Source organism: Oryctolagus cuniculus, chromosome X (genome assembly GCF_051225735.1).
Source record: "Oryctolagus cuniculus isolate XC-2025 breed Fujian yellow rabbit chromosome X, ASM5122573v1, whole genome shotgun sequence".
NCBI lineage: Eukaryota > Metazoa > Chordata > Mammalia > Lagomorpha > Leporidae > Oryctolagus > Oryctolagus cuniculus.
Window position 1 is genome coordinate 50894696 of NC_142888.1, and position 18383 is coordinate 50913078.

Consider the following 18383-nt stretch of genomic DNA (forward strand, 5'->3'; position numbering starts at 1 on the left):
ACAAATAATAATGTTCTTTTTTTCTGTCCATGATTGAGGCTGAGATAAATCTCCTTTGCTGAATGTTCTGCATGCTCCTGTAACTTTAACTACCTCCTTTTTCCAAATGACTCTCAGCCCTGTTTTAGACAAAGATCTATATCCCCAACTGGTTGTTGAACATTTCCTCCTAGATGCCCCAAGTGGAACTTCAAGCATACCTCAAACTGAAATTATTATTTCTTCCTCCTCCTATCCTGTGTTCCCACATTTTCCCTCTGTCCTTTACACAGTTGATTAATTTACTATTTCCAGTCTGTATTGGGGCATTAGTGTCACCCAATAACTATATCTGGAAACCTCAACAATTCTTTTTTTCTCTTGACTAAGTCCTCAAATTCAGTTTGTCACTAAAGCCCTCATTATATCTAGCTCATATTTTTTTAAAAAAGTCAGATGGTGAATAGCCCAATGTTAATACTTAACTCCTTCTAACCTGTCATCCACATTCCTGTCAGACCTCTTTGTGTGTATGTGTGTAATTGACAAATGTTGTCCATTTGTATGCGATACAGTGGTACATTTCGATATCTATCACTTCATATATTTCTCACCTGTCTGTGTTGGGAACATTCAAAATCATCTCTACTAACTATTTTGAAATATCCAATTACTTTTTGTCAGCCATAGTTATCCTTCCCATGCTATAAAATACTGAAAGTTATTCCTCCTATCCAACTACACCCCTATACCCATATAACATCGTCTCTCCAACCCCTCCTCTCCAATACCCTTTCCAGGCTCTTACAACTACTGTTCTGTTCTTTGAGATCAACTTTTTGTTTGCATATATAAGTAAGAATATATGATATTTACCTTTCTGTGCCAGACGTCTTTCATGTAAAATAATGTCATTCAGTTCCATAACTATTCCTACAAATGACAGAATTTCATTTTTTATTTTTATTTTTTAACTTTATTTGATATAAGTTTCATGTATTTCATATATACAGATTTAGGAACATAGTGATACTTCCCACCCTACCTTCCCTCCTATCCACACTCTAACACTTCCTCCTCCCTCTCCCATTCCCACTCTTAATTTTTATAACAATCTACTTTGTTTACTTAATGACCATAAAGGTAACCCCTACTCCATTGTGTAAATTTACCACATTTTCTTTATTCATTCATCCATTGATAGAAATGTAGGTTGATTCTATATCTTGGCTGTTATGAATAGTGCTGCAATAAACATGCAAATGCAAATGTCTCTTAGACATGCTGATTTCAGTTCCTATGGATATATACCCAGTAGTGGGATTGTTAGATCATATGGTATTCTATTTTTTATAAGATTTATTTATTTACTTAAAAGGCAGAGCATCAGAGAGGGAGGAGAGACTGGTTCACTCCCCAGATAGCCAAAACAGCCAGGGCTAAGCCAGACTAAAGCCAGCAGCCAGGAACTCCATCTAGGTCTCCCACATGGATGGCAGGGGCCCAAGCTCTGGGGCCATCAACTGCTGCCTTCCTTGGTACGTTATCAGGAATCCAGATCAGAAGCAGAACACTAAAAACCTGAACTGGCACTCTGATATTCAATGCTAGTGTCACAAACAGTATCTTAACCCACCTGCCACAGCGCTGGCCCCATCATTTATTTTTTATCTTTTTGGTAATAGCCATTCTAATTGAATATTATCTCACTGTGATTTTGATTTGCATTTCCCTGATGACTACTGATGTTGAGCATTTTTTCATATATTTGTTGGCCATTTGTATATCCTCTTTTGAGAAATGTGTATTCAGATCCTTTGCCCATTTTGATCAGATTAATTTTTTTGCAGTTGAATTCTTATGTATTCTGGATATTAACTTCTTCTTGGTTGAATAGTTTACAAATACTTTTTCCCATTCTGTGGGTTGTCTCTTTACCCTGTTGATTGTTTACTTTGCTGTGAGGAAACTTTTTAGTTTAATGTAATGCCATTTGTCAGTTTTTGCTTTTGTTGTCTGTGCTTTTTGGGCCATATCCAAAAAATCTTTGCCTGGAATAGTGTCCTGAAGTATTGGCCCTATATTTTTTTCCAGTACTTTCATAGTTTCAAGTCTTACCTTTTGGTTTTTTTATTTTTATTTATTTATTTTTTTGACAGGCAGAGTTAGACAGTGAGAGAGAGAGAGACAGAGAGAAAGGTCTTCCTTTTTCCGTTGGTTCAGCCTCCAAGTGGCTGCTACAGCCGCAGCGCCGGCCAGCACGCTGCACCGATCTGAAGCCAGAAGCCAGGTGCTTCCTCCTGGTCTCTCATGTGGGTGCAGGGCCCAAGGAACTGGGCCATCCTCCACTGCACTCCTGGGCCACAACAGAGAGCTGGACTGGAAGAGGAGCAACCGGGACAGAATCTGGCGCCCCAACCGGGACTAGAACCCGGGGTGCCAGCGCCTCAGGCGGAGGATTAGCCTAGTGAGCCACGGCGCCGGCCACCTTTTGGTTTTTAATCCATCTTGAATTAATTTTTATATATGGTAAGAGATACAGGTTTATTTTCAGTCTTCTGTTTATAAATAACAGGTTTTCCTGGCATCATTTATCAAAGAGACTATCCTTTCTCCAGTGCATGTTCTTGCTGCCTTTGGCAAAATTCAATTTTCTTTTTTTTTAACTTAATAAATATAAATTTCCAAAGTACAACTTTTGGATTATAGCGGCTTTTCCCCCCCCGTAACCTCCCTCCCACCCACAACCCTCCCATCTCCCGCTCCCTCTCCCATCCCATTCACATCAAGATTCATTTTTAATTATCTTTATATACAGAAGATCAATTTAGTATATCTAAGTAAGGATTTCAACAGTTTGCACCCACACAGACACACAAAGTATAAAGTACTGTTTGAGTACTAGTTACACCGTTAATTCACATAGTACAACACATAAAGGACAGAGATCCTACATGGGGAGTAAGTGCACAGTAACTCCTGTTGTTGATTTTACAATTGACACTCTTGTTTATGACATCAGTAATCACCCGAGGCTCTTGTCATGAGCTGCCAAGGCTATGGAAGCCTCTTGAGTTCACCAACTCCGATCTTATTTAGACAAGTTTCTATAAATATGTGGGTTTATATCTGAGTTTTCTGTTCCTTTCCATTGGTATATGTGTCTGTTTTTATGCCAGTACCATGCTACCTTGATTGCTTTCACTTTATAATGTTTTGAAGTCAGGTATTATGATCCCTCCAACTCTGTTCTTTTTGCTCAGGATTGCTTTGGCTATTCAGTGTCTTCTGTGGTTCCACATGGGCATTAGTAGTATTTTTCTCCTATTTCTTTAAAGAATGTTGTTGATGTTTTTATAGGAGTTGCACTGAATCTATAGATTGCTTTGGATAGCATGGGCATTTTAATAATATTAATTCTTCCAATTCATGAGCATGCACTCCTTAGTGTCTTCAGTTTCTTTCACTACTTCCTTGGTTGCATTTCCTTTTTTTAGCTGTTGTGAATGGGATTGCTTTCTTAATTTCTTTGTCAGCAATTTCAATTTTGATGTAAAAAAACTATTTTTATGTGTCAGTTTTTTTGGAGTCTTTAGGTTCTTACACAAGTATATATAATGTCATGTCTTCTGCAGACAGGGATAATTTGATGACCTCTTCCTGTTAGAGTGATCTTTATTTCTTTGTCTTGCCTTATCGCCCTGTTATATCTCTTCAAGAAAAATCCATACTTCTTATAAAAAGGTCAAATAATCTGGGAATACATAAAATTAAAAAGGCTCTGCCCACTCTCTCAGTTCTACCTCCCGTAGTTTCATTCCCCAGAGATGACAGTTTGGTATATCCTTACATACTTTTTCTATGCTTATATAAAACATGTTTAATAATTACACATAAGGATGAGCATTTGGCCTAGCAGTTAAGATATTCACATCCCATATAAAAGTTCCTGGGTCTGAGTCCCAGCTCCACTCAATTCCAGCTGCCTGCTGATGGATGCTCTGGGAGGCAGCAGTAATGGCTCAAGTAATTGAGTTTCATATATGTGGGAGACCTGAGTTGGATTCCTGGTTCCCAGTTTTGGCCTGGCCTGACCCTGGTTGTTGCAGGCATTTGGGGAGTGAACCAAGAAACGGGAGCTTTGTGTGTGTGTGTGGTGATGGGGGTATCTTTCTCAGTCTTTGACTCAAATAATTTTTAAAGTGACATAAAAATGATTACTCACAGTCGTGTTTTTGTTTGTTTTACAAAATTGTCGTTTTTGTACATAAGGTGCAATTGCTCTTTTTGCTTAGGAATATGTTGATTCTCTTTTAACTTTTTATTTTGAGTTAATTATAGGTTTAAGGAATTGCAAAAAATAGTACAGAGTCTTGTATACCCTTCATTCAGTGTCTTTCAATGATGGTGTCTTGAGTAGCTGTAGTTGAATACCAAAACCAAAAATTGATATTTATGCATTGCTGTTAACTAGATTACAGACCTCACTCAGTTCTTACCCTTTGAAAAATCTGTATTCATGTGTGTGTGTACTCTTCTGTGCAGTTTTATTCCATATATAGGTTTGTGAAACCAACAACACAATCAGAATTTAAAAATTGTTCTATTGCCACAAATTTAAAATTGTTCTATTGCCCTGCTCTTTGTATTTTAATTGTGTTGTTTTCTTCTTGTGAATGAATTTTTGAGAATTCTTTATACTGGGCACGAGAACTTTAGTAGATATACAATTTGGCAAAGATTTTCTCCCAGTCTGTGTCTTGGCCTTTCAGCCTCCTAACAGTGTCTTTTGAAGAGTAGAAATGTTTAATTTTATTGAAGTCTAATTTATCAAATTTTCAATGAGTTGTGTTCTTGGTATTGTATCTCTTAAGTCTTTGTCTAACCTGGTGTCACAAAGATTTTCGCTTATGTTATATTCTAAAAGATTATAGTTATAGTGTTTTACATGTAAATCTGTGATCCATTTTGAATTAATTTGTGTGTGTGGTATGAGGTTTAGTTTGAAGTACACTTTTCTTTTTGCCTACCGATGTTCAATTGTTCCAGCATCATTTGTTGAAAGAACTATCCTTCCTTTATTGATTGCTTTGGATGCTTCTATGAAAAAGCAGTTGAGTGTGCTAGTCCATTGATGTGTGTATCCATCTGCACACTGTTTTGATTACTGTAGCTATATATATATATATATAGAAAGTCTTATCATCAGATAGAGTGGTTCTTCTCCCTGCAAAAAAAAAAAATTTTACTGGAATTTTGTTAGGAATTGAATTAACCCTGTAGGTCAGTTTGAAGGAGAATTGGCATATTTGCTCATCCTCTTTTCATTGTTTATTTATAAGTATTTGTTCTTTTTAACATATTCCATAGCATGGATATATGTATCATGTATTTAACCATTCCCCTGATGTAATAGGTACCTAAAGTATTTCTATAATGCTAATTTGCAGTTTTGCACTATTTTTATATTAATTGATATCTTTATGTGCTTACAAGAAATTTCTAGATTGAATGTTTGAAATTGTGTTCCAAAAAGACAGTGTCAAAATAACTAGGAAGGTACCTGTTTGCCTAAAACCTCTCCAACACTGGGAATTACCATTGCCTTAAAATCCTTGCCACATTTTTTCATAGCAAAAATTACATACTCATTGAAAAAAAATGAAATACTGTAGAATTTTATGAAATGAAAGGAAAAAATCTCCCTGTCTGCCTTCCCATCCCATTCACAAATAGCCAGTGTGGGATTTGGTGCGAAGTATTCTGAACCTTTTTCCATGTATACTTTTTAATTTTTGCAAATGAGATCAAATTTGCATTTTTAAAAAGATTTTACGCATTTATTGTAAAAGCAAGGTTACTGAGAGAAGGAAAGACAGAGAAAGATCTTCCATCCAATAGTTTATGCCCCAAATGACTGCAACAGCCAGGGCTGGGCCGGGCAGAAGCAGGAGCCTAGAACTCCTTCTGGGTCTCCCATGTAGGTGCAGGGGCCCAAGGACTTGAGCCATCTTTTGCTGCTTTCCCAGATGCAGGAGCAGGGCACTAGGTAAGAAGTAGAGCAGTTGAGACTTGAGCTGGTGCCAATATGTGGATTCTGGCACTGCACACAGCAGCTTATTAACCCTCTATGCCTCAATGCCAGCCCCCATATATTTTCTCATTCTAATCTGCAGTTGGCTTTTTTCACTTGACAATACGCTATGGATAATTTTGTACTCATGTATGTATATGTTCTTGTATAAGTAAAATCTGAGTTACACAAATAGTACATGCTTTTATTCTTGACACTTATTATCTAGAACTCAGAAAGGCAAAATATGTCATTGTGAATGATTTCGATAGATGTAATCTAGGAGCTTGCATTGTAGTGCAGCAGGTTAAACTGCTGCCTGAGACACTTGCTGACATCTCATCTGAGTACACATTCAAGTCCTGGCTGCTCTGCTTCCAATGCAGCTCTCCACTAATGCATCTGGGAATGCAGAGGAAGAGGACTTGAGTGCTTGGGCCCCTGCCACCCATATGGGAGACCGGGAGGGATGACGTTCCAGGCTCCTACCCTCAGCCTGGCTCAACCTTGGCTGAAGGTCATTTGGGAAGTGAACCAGTAGATGGAAGATCTCTTTTTCTCTTTGTCTCTCTTTCTGTTGCTCTTCCTTTTAAATAAATAAATGCATCTCTCTTTTTTTAAAAAAAATAATTAAATTACATTTCCACTTTGTTTTTAGAAATACTATGGCTAACATAGAGGGAAATTTCTCACTGTTAACTGTCATTTGACATTTCATTTCTATGACAGTACTTCTTTATTCAACAACCCAGTTTCTGCTTCAGTTTGTTAGGGAATAGTAGAAATATGATGTCCCTGACTTACTAGCCTTCTTTTTTTGTGCTTTGTCTTGAGCTAATAGGTAGTGATACAGCAATCTGATATAAGAGCATCTCACTGAAGTCCTATACTTATATAGATAGTATAATATGCTAGTAAACAAATATACACCAGAAAATATTACAACTATAACAAAGGCTACCTTTTTTTTTTTTTTTTGGACAGGCAGAGTGGACAGTGAGAGAAAGAGACAGAGAGAAAGGTCTTCCTTTTGCCGTGGTTCACCCTCCAATGGCCACCACAGCTGGCGCACTGCGGCCGGCACACCGCGCTGATCCGAAGCCAGGAGCCAGGTGCTTCTCCTGGTCTCCCATGGGGTGCAGGGCCCAAGCACTTGGGCCATCCTCCACTGCCTTCCTGGGCCACAGCAGAGAGCTGGCCTGGAAGAGGGGCAACCGGGAAAGAATCCGGCGCCCCGACCGGGACTAGAACCCGGTGTGCCGGCGCCGCTAGGTGGAGGATTAGCCTTTTGAGCTGCGGCGCCGGCTAAGGCTACCTTTTTAAAAATATCATTTGAGAAAATAAAGAGTATCTTTTTTAAGAAAAGATACACGAGGAAAAATAAACTGTAGAAGGACTGAAGTTTCTGTAGGTTTTGTTGTTTTTAAGGCGGAACATTACCATGTGAGATAGAAGTGTTGACTTCCCACGTTTATTCTTTATAAGTTCTTATAGTTGGTATTAGAGTTGGGCAAAGTATGTAGAAAGATCAGTTTAGTGGCTTAAATCTGATAAGAGCTCAGGTTGGGCATTTGGCACAGCAGTTAGTCCCCAACTTGGGATACCCACATCTCATTTCAGAATACCTGGGTTCGAGTCACAACTCTGCTCTCCATTCCTGCTTCCTGCTCATACACATTGTGGGAGGCAGAAAATGATGGCTTAAGCATTCTTGTGTCCCTGTCACTCATATGGGAGACCCAAATTGAGTTCCAGGTTCCTGACTTTGGTCTCACCCAGCTCTGGCTGTTGGAGGCATTTGGAGAATCAGTGCATAGATGATCTCCATCTGTCTACCTTTTAAATAAATAAAAATAAAGTGATTTTTTTATAAAAAAAAAAAGACTAGTAAAAGCTTGATTGCTATAAGCTCCATGAAGACAGTACAGTGTCAGCATTACACCGCTGTTACTTGGCAATGTGTGACACATAGTAGACTGTCCTTAAATATCTGTTCAGTTAGTGAATGACCCAGGATAGAAGTGCAGCACCAGGAAAGAGTGAAGAGCAGTTCTGTAGAAGGCACATGATTATAGAGTTGGAAGGAAGAAAAAAAATGAGTATCAGTTTCAGATGTAACATGGCTACTAAGGTAAAGTCTGGAAGATGTTTACTGAATTTGGCAGTTAGTGTACCATTGCTGGCTGAATCAAAACAATTTCAATGAGGGCCGGCGCCGCGGCTCACTAGGCTAATCCTCCGCCTAGCGGCGCCGGCACACCGGGTTCTAGTCCCAGTCGGGGCGCCGGATTCTGTCCCGGTTGCCCCTCTTCCAGGCCAGCCCTCTGCTGTGGCCAGGGAGTGCAGTGGAGGATGGCCCAGGTGCTTGGGCCCTGCACCCCATGGGAGACCAGGAAAAGCACCTGGCTCCTGGCTCCTGCCATCGGATCAGCGCGGTGCGCCGGCCGCGGTGGCCATTGGAGGGTGAACCAACGGCAAAGGAAGACCTTTCTCTCTGTCTCTCTCTCTCTCACTGTCCACTCTGCCTGTCAAAAAATAAAAAAAAAAAAAACAATTTCAATGAAATGTTTTTAAGACTGCCATATGTTGTGACCATTAGTTCCTTTTTGTGCAATTCCTTAGTATTTTGTACTTTATTGAAATCAGGAGTTTGCAGGTAAATATCTTCCATGAGGTCTTAAAGAGCATCAGGGACAAAGACCTGTCTCATTTTTGTTTTTATTTTGTATCACCAGACTCTAGTACTCTATGTGTGTGTGTGTGTTATAATGAAGCACTTAAAAAATGACACTTCGGCCAGCGCCGTGGCTCTCTAGGCTAATCCTCTGCCTTGCGGCGCTGGCACACCAGGTTCTAGTCCCGGTTGGGGCGCCAGATTCTTTCCCGGTTGCCCCTCTTCCAGGCCAGCTCTCTGCTGTGGCCCAAGTGCTTGGGCCCTGCACCCCATAGGAGACCAGGATAAGTACCTGGCTCCTGGCTTCGGATCAGCGCGGTGCGCCGGCCACAGCACGCCGGCCGCGGCGGCCATTGGAGGGTAAACCAATGGCAAAGGAAGACCTTTCTCTCTGTCTCTCTCTCTCACTGTCCACTCTGCCTGTCAAAAAAAAAAATGACACTTCAAGCCCTATTATAAATTTTATTCCATAGGAAAAGATATTTAAGGTATCTGTACTATCTTTGTAATGGTAGAATTATGAAATTAGCATTTAGTCAAAACTGTGTGTGTGTGTGTGCACGCGCGCTAGATAGAATGATGGTTCTTTTGAGGAGAAAGAAACATTTTCAGGTTCTTTGGGGCTTTTCACTTGATAAGTAAGTAAATCCCACCTTTGTTCAGTGAAATTTATTACTCCAGATCCTTCTGGATAGTTCTTGAATCTCTATTCCAGGTTCTGAATGGTTTCTATTATTTTGGCTTAAGAGACTAAATCTCTTATTTTGAAAATTAAATATCAATTTGCATCTGATCCTCAGCCTGTATAATATCAGAAGCCTAGCTACAATATGAAAGATTGGATTCATTTCTCTTTATTTTTCACCTTCTGGATCTAATTTGAGATAAATACTTAAGAATTGTGATTGGATTCATTTCTCTTTATTTTTCACCTTCTGGATCTAATTTGAGATAAATACTTAAGAATTGTGATGCCAGAGCTCATCTCTTTGGGATCTGTGGACTGTGCACAGTTGAATTTAGTCATTCTAATTTCATTGGAAGTTAATTGTGCAGGGTTTTTTCCCCTTTTTTAAAAAAACCTTGCACTGATTTTTTTTAAGCTTCCTACTGCTACTAAGGTTTTATTTTATTAATTTTAAATTCACATTGGAACAAGTGCATATCCTCTGCTCCATTCACTCTCAAGGTGATAATTTATGCTTGTTTTTGCAGAGTACTCATTTTCTTAGGAGGGAGTTATTGTTAGTATTTATAGAAGAGTTCTTAAGGGAAATGTGAGCTGAGGGGTGATCTCAAAACTCTGTTTGTCTAGGAGTGCTTACCAACATGACTGGTATTTTGCTGTGAAACCTTTCAGATAGCTAATAGCAGTAGTGCTTGCTTCCCCACTAACTGGAACTGTGAAGCTTACATCACTTGTAAAGAAGGATGTCTTTTTAAAAAGGACAAAGAGGATTTTTTAAAAAGATGTATTTATTTATTTGAAAGTCAGAATTACACAGAGAGAAGAGAGAGAGAGAGGTCTTCCATCCGTTGATTCACTCCCCAATTGGCCAGAGCTGCGCCAATCCGAAGCCAGGAGTCAAAAGCTTCTTCCAGGTCTCCTACGCAGATGCAGGGGCCCAAGGACTTGGGCCATCTTCTACTGCTTTCCCAGGCCATAGCAGAGAGCTGGATCAGATGTGGAGCAGCCAGGTTTCAAGCCGGCGCCCATATGGGATGCCGGCGCTTCTGGCCAGGGTGTTAACCCACAGCGCCAGCCCTGACAAAGAGGATTTTTTTTTTTTAAATTAGTAGTATATCTTCCTTCCAAAGCTGTTACTAGAATTACCACTATTTCAGGACATTTGGATTTGACTCAAATGTGATTCCTAGGCTTTGCCAATCCCTTTTTTTTTTTTTTTTTTTTTGACAGGCAGAGTGGACAGTGGGAGACAGAGAGAAAGGTCTTCCTTTTGCCGTTGGTTTACCCACCAATGGCCGTCGCGGCCAGTGCGCTGCGGCCAGCGCATCGCGCTGATCCAAAGCCAGGAGCCAGGTGCTTCTCCTGGTCTCCCATGGAGTGCAGGGCCCAAGGACCTGGGCCATCCTCCACTGCCTTCCCGGGCCACAGCAGAGAGCTGGCCTGGAAGAGGGGCAACCGGGACAGAATCCGGCGCCCCGACCGGGACTAGAACCCGGTGTGCCGGCGCCGCAGGTGGAGGATTAGCCTATTGAGCTGTGGCGCTGGCCGGCTTTGCCAATCTTTATTTGGTGTAGGACAAAGCATAAATAAATACATTTTTTCAGGTAGACATTTGTAGTTGCTTTGGGCATGATTTTTTTTTTTTTTTTAAGATTTATTTATTTGAGAGGCAGTTACAGAGAGAGAGAGGGAGAGACAGAAAGGTCTTTCATCTGCTGGTTCACTCCCTAAATGGCTGCAATGGCCGGGGTTGGGCCAGGCTGAAGCCAGGAGCTAGGAGTTTCTTCCATGTCTCCCATGTTGGTGCAGTAGCTCAAGGACTTGGGCCTTCTGCTGCTACATTTCCACGCACATTAGCTGGGAGCTGTATGGGAGGTGGAGTGGGCTGGACTCAAACTGGTTCCCATATGGGATTAGCAGCGCTGCAGGTGGAGGCTTAACCTTCTGTGCCATAGCACCAGCGCCAGCCCTGATTTAATAATAGAGAAATGATAAAATAATACTAAAAAAAACATTTCTTTTTTGTTAAGTATAGCTTGTTTGGGGGAGTTTGTAACCTGTTGCGCAGCCTTGTGGTTTTTCCTAGCGTCATGTGTTACCATCAACATGAAAGCTTATCTGTTGACTTTTGCAGTCTATCTCCATTGAAATTTTGAGGACCATACTGCTGTTGGCCTCAGGAAATCTGAATTGTAGAAACATGAGAGGCAGCCTCCTTAGCACTCTAACTGTTCTTTATTGTAAGAATCTTTGGCTGTCTTTATATGTGTCCTAAATATCTAGATTACTGCCTTATTAGTTTCTTTCTGGATAGGTTATTTGTGTTTGATTACTGGCATACCAGGTGCCGGTTCAAGTTCTGGCTGTTCCACTTCCAATCCAGCTCCCTGCTTATGTACCTGGGGAAGCAATGGAAGATGGCCCAGGTAGTTGGGCCCCTGCATCCACATGGGAGATCCAAAAGAAGCTCCTGGCTTCAGCCTGGCCTAACCCTGGTCATTGCGGCCACTTGGGAAGTAAACCAATGGATGGAAGACCTCGCTCGATCGCTCGCTCTTGCGCTAACTCTATCTCGCTCTCCCTCCCTTTAACTCTGACTTTCTAATAAATAAATCTTTTTAAAAAATAAGTTAGCTATACTTGTGTGAGATTTTACCTGAAAGAAATTTATTTTTTTATATAATAGCTTATAATAATCATAGTAGGTATGGCCTAAAAGCCTCACATGTACTGATAGATATAATTTTTATCATTGGGCCGGCGCCATGGCTCACTAGGCTAATCCTCCGCCTTGGGGCGCCGGCACACCGGGTTCTAGTCCCGGTTGGGGCGCTGGATTCTGTCCCGGCTGCCCCTCTTCCAGGCCAGCTCTCTGCTGTGGCCAGGGAACGCAGTGGGGGATGGCCCAAGTGCTTGGGCCCTGCATCCCATGGGAGACCAGGATAAGTACCTGACTCTTGCCATCAGATCAGCGCGGTGCGCGGGCCGCAGTGCGCCAGCTGCGGTGGCCATTGGAGGGTGAACCAACGGCAAAAGGAAGACCTTTCTCTCTCTCTCTCTCTCTCACTCACTGTCCACTCTGCCTGTAAAAAAATTGAAAAATAAAAATAATAAAAAAAATTTTTATCATTTATATCTGAAAACAGTAGGTTTAATTCAGGGATCACCACCTCTGTGAAACCTTTCCCAATTCTTCCCCTCTTACCTCCCAGAATTGACCACTCCCTCCTTTGTGCCTCTTTTTTCACTCTCTTTGTACTGCCCATTTTGTTAACTAGACTATAAGCTTCCTGAGGATATGACCTATATCTTATTGTTTCTGTACATTTGAATGAATGTCTGGCTCCTAGAAGGCACTCAGAAAATGTCTGGTGAATGAACAACATACTTACGAACGTAATAAAGCATTTAAGGCAGGGATTGAAAAGTCAGATGCTGGGATCAGTGTTTGGTGTGGCAATTGGGACATCTGTATCCCATATCAGAGTGCCTGATTCAAGTCCTGGCTGCTTTGCTTCCAGTTCAGCTTCCTGCTAATGCACAACCTGAGAGGCAGCAAGTGTGAGCTTCCATCTGTTGTTTTACTTCCCAAGTGGCCACAATGCCCACCCCTCAGAAATCTGAATCTTGACTAGCTATTTGATAATATTTAAAGAATTGTTGGGGTTGGCATTGTGGCATAACAGATTTAGCCACTGCCTACAATGCCAGCCTCCCACATGAGTGCCAGTTCAAGTCCCAGCTGCTCCACTTACAGTATAGCTCCCTGCTAATGTATCTGAGAAACAGCAGAAGATAGCCCAAGTGCTTGAGCCTCTGCATCCATGTGGAAGACCAGATGAAGTTCCAGGATCCTGGCATCATCCTGGCCCAGCCCTGGCAGTTGCAGCCACTTGGAGAGAGAACCAGTGGATAGAAAATCTTTCTCCTTCTCTTTTTCTCTGAATCTGCCTTTCAAATAAATTTTTTAATGATTATTAATCATTTAGATGTGATTAGTTATTTTTTAAACATTTTGTTGTTACTCAAATAGACTATTTTTAGAGAAGTTTAAGATTCATAGCAAACTTGAGAAGTTAGAGTGTCCATGTATACACACAGCCTCTTCCACTGTCAATATCCTGCACTAGACTGCTACATTAATTGTATCAATCGATGAACCTATATTGACACATCATTATCATCCAAAGTGTGTAGTTTGTATATAAGAGTTCATTTTCGGTATTGTATGTTTATGGTTTTTGACAACTGTATAATGACATGTATCCACCATTATAATACTATACATGATTATTTTTTTAAAACCATCCTTAGGGACACATACTGAACAACTTACGGATGAAATGATGTGATACTGGAATTTGCCTCAAAATATTTTGAGAAGAGTCTGAAAAGTTGAAATATAAATGAAACAAGATTGGATATGTATTGATAATTCTTGAAACTGGCTGATGATTACATGGAAGTTCATTGTATTAGTCTTTTTATTTATGTTTGAAATTTTATACTTCTAAAAGAAGAGCAAGATTCCAAGTGAAAGCTGAAGTGTGATTCTCTTGTGTCTTTGATATTGAGACCCAGTGCTGGTGACAGACTATAAAATTTTGGAACTGAAGTCTGCAGAGTCAATGGCATTTTCTTATTTCATTTGTAGGGCCTGAGAGTCAGTATACCAAGACTGCTCAGGAGATTGTGAACGTCTGTTACCAGACATTGACTGAGGTAAGTGGGAAAGAGGAAGCTCCCTTTTGATCTTGCTCTCTGAAATCCCTCCAGTGAGTTGCCTTCCCTGACTATCCTGTGTTCTGATGTATTATACCTGCTCCCCTACCCAACCCCACTCAACGTCCCCTTTTTCCATCTCTGTTTTATTTATTCTGATTATCACCTGTGTCTTGCCACTAGAATATAGGTTCCATGAAAACTAGGTTATTTTTGGTCTGTTTTGTTTGCCTCTATATGCCTTGTGCCTAAAATCCATGTTGAATGGATTCAATGATTTTATTTCTCAGTATGATGAGCATTTGACTCAACTTGAGAAGGATATTTGTACAGCTAAAGAAGCAGCTTTGGAGGAAGCAGAATTAGAAAGCCTGGACCCGATGACTCCAGGGCCCTACACACCTCAGGTGAGTCTGAGGACTTGGAACCTTCTCTTAACAATTTTTTATTAATTGGGAAATTGGGAATGTGTTAACAGATCTATTTACTGAGATACCGTTCTTCTCTGTCCTTCTTCATATGCCTTTCGTGTGCTTTCTTGTCTTCTCAAAGGCTAAGGTGAGTGAGGACCATGGGTCTTGGCCTTATCAAATCCAGAAGAAGTAGCTGTTGGATGAATGAGTGGGGTGGGGCCTTAGTGTTTAGGCTATATTTGGGAATACCAGATTCCCAGCTGTTATACCCAGAGGCATCCTAAGTCTCTGGAGTTGTCTTGTTCTTGAATTTTGGGGCTCTAGGACATCCCCAAAGTGTAAGCTTCTCAATTGGAGACATTGTTCCTGTTCCTTATAGACATCTGATTATCCATTTTCCCAGAGGTCTATCAGTGTAGTTCAAGATGTTACTCATTTTCTTAGATTGATTCTCTCCTAGTAAATGAAGACAGATAATGCATACAATGCTCTTAAATTTACATGTCAAAAGACTAAAGAGCAACATGAGTAAAAATTTTTAGTTTTTCTGGTGTGATTGTACCCTTGAATACACTGAGAGTTTATTTCTTTTATACTAAATTCTTAAACAGTTGGCATACTTGAAGAATAGGACTTAACAGAATATAACTGGTGTGGTGTTTGTGTTGGAGGCAGTATGGTAGAGTGGAAAGTACATGAAGTTTCACATAAAACATACCTGGGTTTGAATCTTAGCTCTACTACTGTTTAGTTTTGTAATCTTAGATAGTTAATGTAAGCTTTCTAACTGAATTTCCTTTTTTTAAAAAATCTTCTTTTCAGGAGCATTGTAAATACAACTTGAGTTCATTTACTTGGCCCATAGTAGACAGTCAGTAAACAGTTTTGTTCTTCTCTGTATGAAAGTTGTCCGTCAAGTTCCCAGAGGCCCTTTAAAGTTTAATCAAGTATTTTAAGGCAGAGAATTCCCAGCTCCTACATGAAATTATTTTTTTTAAAGATTTATTTATTTTATTTGAAAGTCAAAGTTACACAGAGAGAGGAGAGGTGGAGAGAGAGAGAGGTCTTCTATCCGATGGTTCACTCCTCAGTTGGCCGCAACGGCCGGAGCTGTGCCAATCCGAAGCCAGGAGCCAGGAGCTTCTTCCAGGTCTCCCATGTATGTGCAGGGGCCCAAGGATTTGGGCCATCATCCACTGCTTTCCCAGGCCATAGCAGAGAGCTGGATCAGCTCTCGAACCAGTGCCCATATGGGATGCCAGCACTTCAGCCCAGGGTGTTAACCCACTGCACCACAGTGCCGGCCCCACGAAATTATTTTTTTTTATTCTACTTAGATTTCACTCTGAACTACAAATACAACTTATGTGATCTCTGTTGGAATATTGCTGTCTCTATGTCTCATTCATGTACTCTTCCTATCTATCTTTTATGTTCTCTTTCATGCCCAAACCTAGGTTACTGAGGGGCCAGGTATAAAGAACCCTCAGGTACTTTTTCAAGGCCCAGCACAAGGAAAGGCTTTTGGAGTTTGTGGGCAGATTGGGTCAAGGGGGCTTGGGTGAGTGATGTTGCCCTGGAAGGCCCTATTTCCTAATAGGCCCACAGCTTCAGCAAGGCACTTTCTGGTAAGTTAAAGCCTGGGTGTCAGCCATCATTTCCCAGAAGAGTCTCACCACTAAGTGCCATGTGGTTTGCTCAGGGTCTAGGATCGCCTGAAGCCTAGTCTTATGGTGAATTGAAGCTGTGGACCCAAAATTCATCTTTGTTTCTTCCCTGCCTCTCCCATGCTGCTTCAAATGGCTGAGGAAAAGATGTCAACCAGTCTCCGTTTTCAGCAGTAGCTGTTTTTTGTTACAGTTAGAGAACTTCACTATGAAGAGTTAGTACTGCTTCATTTTCCCTGTCTGCCCTCTCATTCTCTTCATTTACATACAATTTAAGATACTAGGAAGCCCCGCTCATCATTCCCTCTTAATCTGAGGAAGGTGTACATGAGTGACTGTCCTTACTCAGACTTGCCAACCCCAAATGTTATTAGTTTATAATTCTGTTTATGTAGTAGCATGACAGTAATCCATTAGCTTCAGCTTCTGCATAGTGGGAGGCAATGCTACATTTTCATTAGACTGTTTCCGTCTAGCTTGTGTTGCATCACATGTTCTGCTTAACACTGTATCTGAAGTTGTTCACTTGCAGTTTCCCACACAGTCCTTTACACTTGCCATACCATGTTTTAATATTTTACAGAAATGTCATTCCCTCATTTTCCCTTCTTCTGTTTCACACTGGCTCTGTAATGCTTTCAAATCTGTTTTGTCTCTTTCTCCAAAGCCCTCTTAACCAGCCTTGTTTGTTTCCTTTTTAAAAAAAATCCCCACGATGTAACAAGTATGTGGATTTTCTCTATATAAAAGTAACATGTTTATGGGAAAATTGGAAAATATAAACAGGAAATAAATTACTTGAAATTAGTCCCACCATCAGAAAGAACACCAACCCCTGTGAATATTTTGGAGTGTTTTCTTTTCATACCTGTGATATGTGTGTTTATGCTTATAGACACACTTTTAAAATGAAATGGACCAATATGCTTTTGTATCTTGCTCTTTTATGTTTATATTACATTGTAAGCATTTTATTCAGTCCCTCTTTTCACAGATAATTCATTTACTAAATATTCTTTTCAGGGGACAGAAGGAAAGGGTCTATAATTTATCAAGTACTAGGCTTTGGGTGTACCTATCTCCTAATTCTAACAACTGTGTGCAGTAGACATTATCATCTATGTCTTATAGCTGAGGAAATCAAGGGTTAGAGAGATAAAATAATTTGTTGAAGTTATCAGCTAGCAAAGAGTGGAGCCAGGACTCAAACCCAGGACAATTTTTCCAGAGCTCATTTTTTTTAAAACCAGGCTGTTTTGCTTTGTAGCATCTTCTGATAAGCTCATAAACTGTCAAAACCATTCCATGCTCTTAATGAAATCCCTTTATCCCATTTCCTCTTTGATTTCTCTAAGTCAGGCAATCAAAATTGCACGTGTATGAAGCCCTGGACCTAAAAACAATATGGCAAGACTTAGAAGAAATGAGATTGATGACTGGGGAGGCTGTTAGGACATAAAATTGTCCCTTAATATTGATGCTTTTCTGCTTCAGGCTTCTGATCACATGGAATAGATGCCTGTCTAGTATAATAGTCGACATTTATAAGGTTACCCAGTACCTGTCCATGAAGCTCCACCAAACTCTGTTTTGTCTCAACTGGATTGCTCTGCATGACCTTTTTCTTGAACAAATACTATGAAAGGGAGTTCTGTGTTTCTTTTCCTCCTCTAAATAGAAGCTAAATTATATGTTTTATGCCACAGCCTCCTGATTTGTATGATACCAACACATCCCTCAGTATGTCTCGAGATGCCTCTGTATTTCAAGACGAGAGCAATATGTCAGTCCTGGATATTCCCACTGCCACTACAGAGAAAGCAGTAACACAGGTAGGATGTTCTGTTTCCTTTTATGAGATTGGCAGTATGCCTGGAAAATGGAGGTGCAGGAGTGGTGGCGGTCATATGTGACATACATTAAGGATGATTGGACCACCTAAAGAGGTGATTTCAAGGTGCGATGGTGAACGGGTTGCATGACTGACATTGTCTTCTTTCAGTCCACATGGACAGAGTCATATATAATAGAACTTCAGGGAAAGGTGCAAGTGTGAAAAAGACTATGAAGCATCAGAGCGACGTGACAGGTGACTAGAAAGACCAACTACGTTCAAGACAGATTCAAAGTAATTGGCCTGCTACTTTGTGTATGGTATAATGTGAAG

The 18383-nt window shown here is 40.6% G+C and overlaps 1 protein-coding gene across 22 annotated transcripts in view; it reads left to right on the forward strand.

The window, feature by feature from the left end:
• Positions 1-18383, forward strand: part of TAF1 (TATA-box binding protein associated factor 1) — a 115244-nt gene that overhangs the window by 61859 nt on the left and 35002 nt on the right. For 20 of the 22 annotated variants that reach the window (XR_016228195.1, XM_051827188.2, XM_051827190.2 and 17 more), the window contains 3 exons: positions 14069-14136; positions 14427-14543; positions 17923-18048. Coding sequence is in view for 19 of the 22 variants with exons in the window: in XM_051827188.2 (XP_051683148.1) it covers positions 14069-14136; positions 14427-14543; positions 17923-18048 (311 nt within the window). In the remaining 3 variants the exon portion in view is untranslated. Of the gene's footprint in view, positions 1-13728; positions 14137-14426; positions 14544-17922; positions 18049-18218; positions 18345-18383 lie in introns of all 22 variants that reach the window. The other 2 variants (XR_011385586.1, XR_016228196.1) reach the window with 2 other exon arrangements.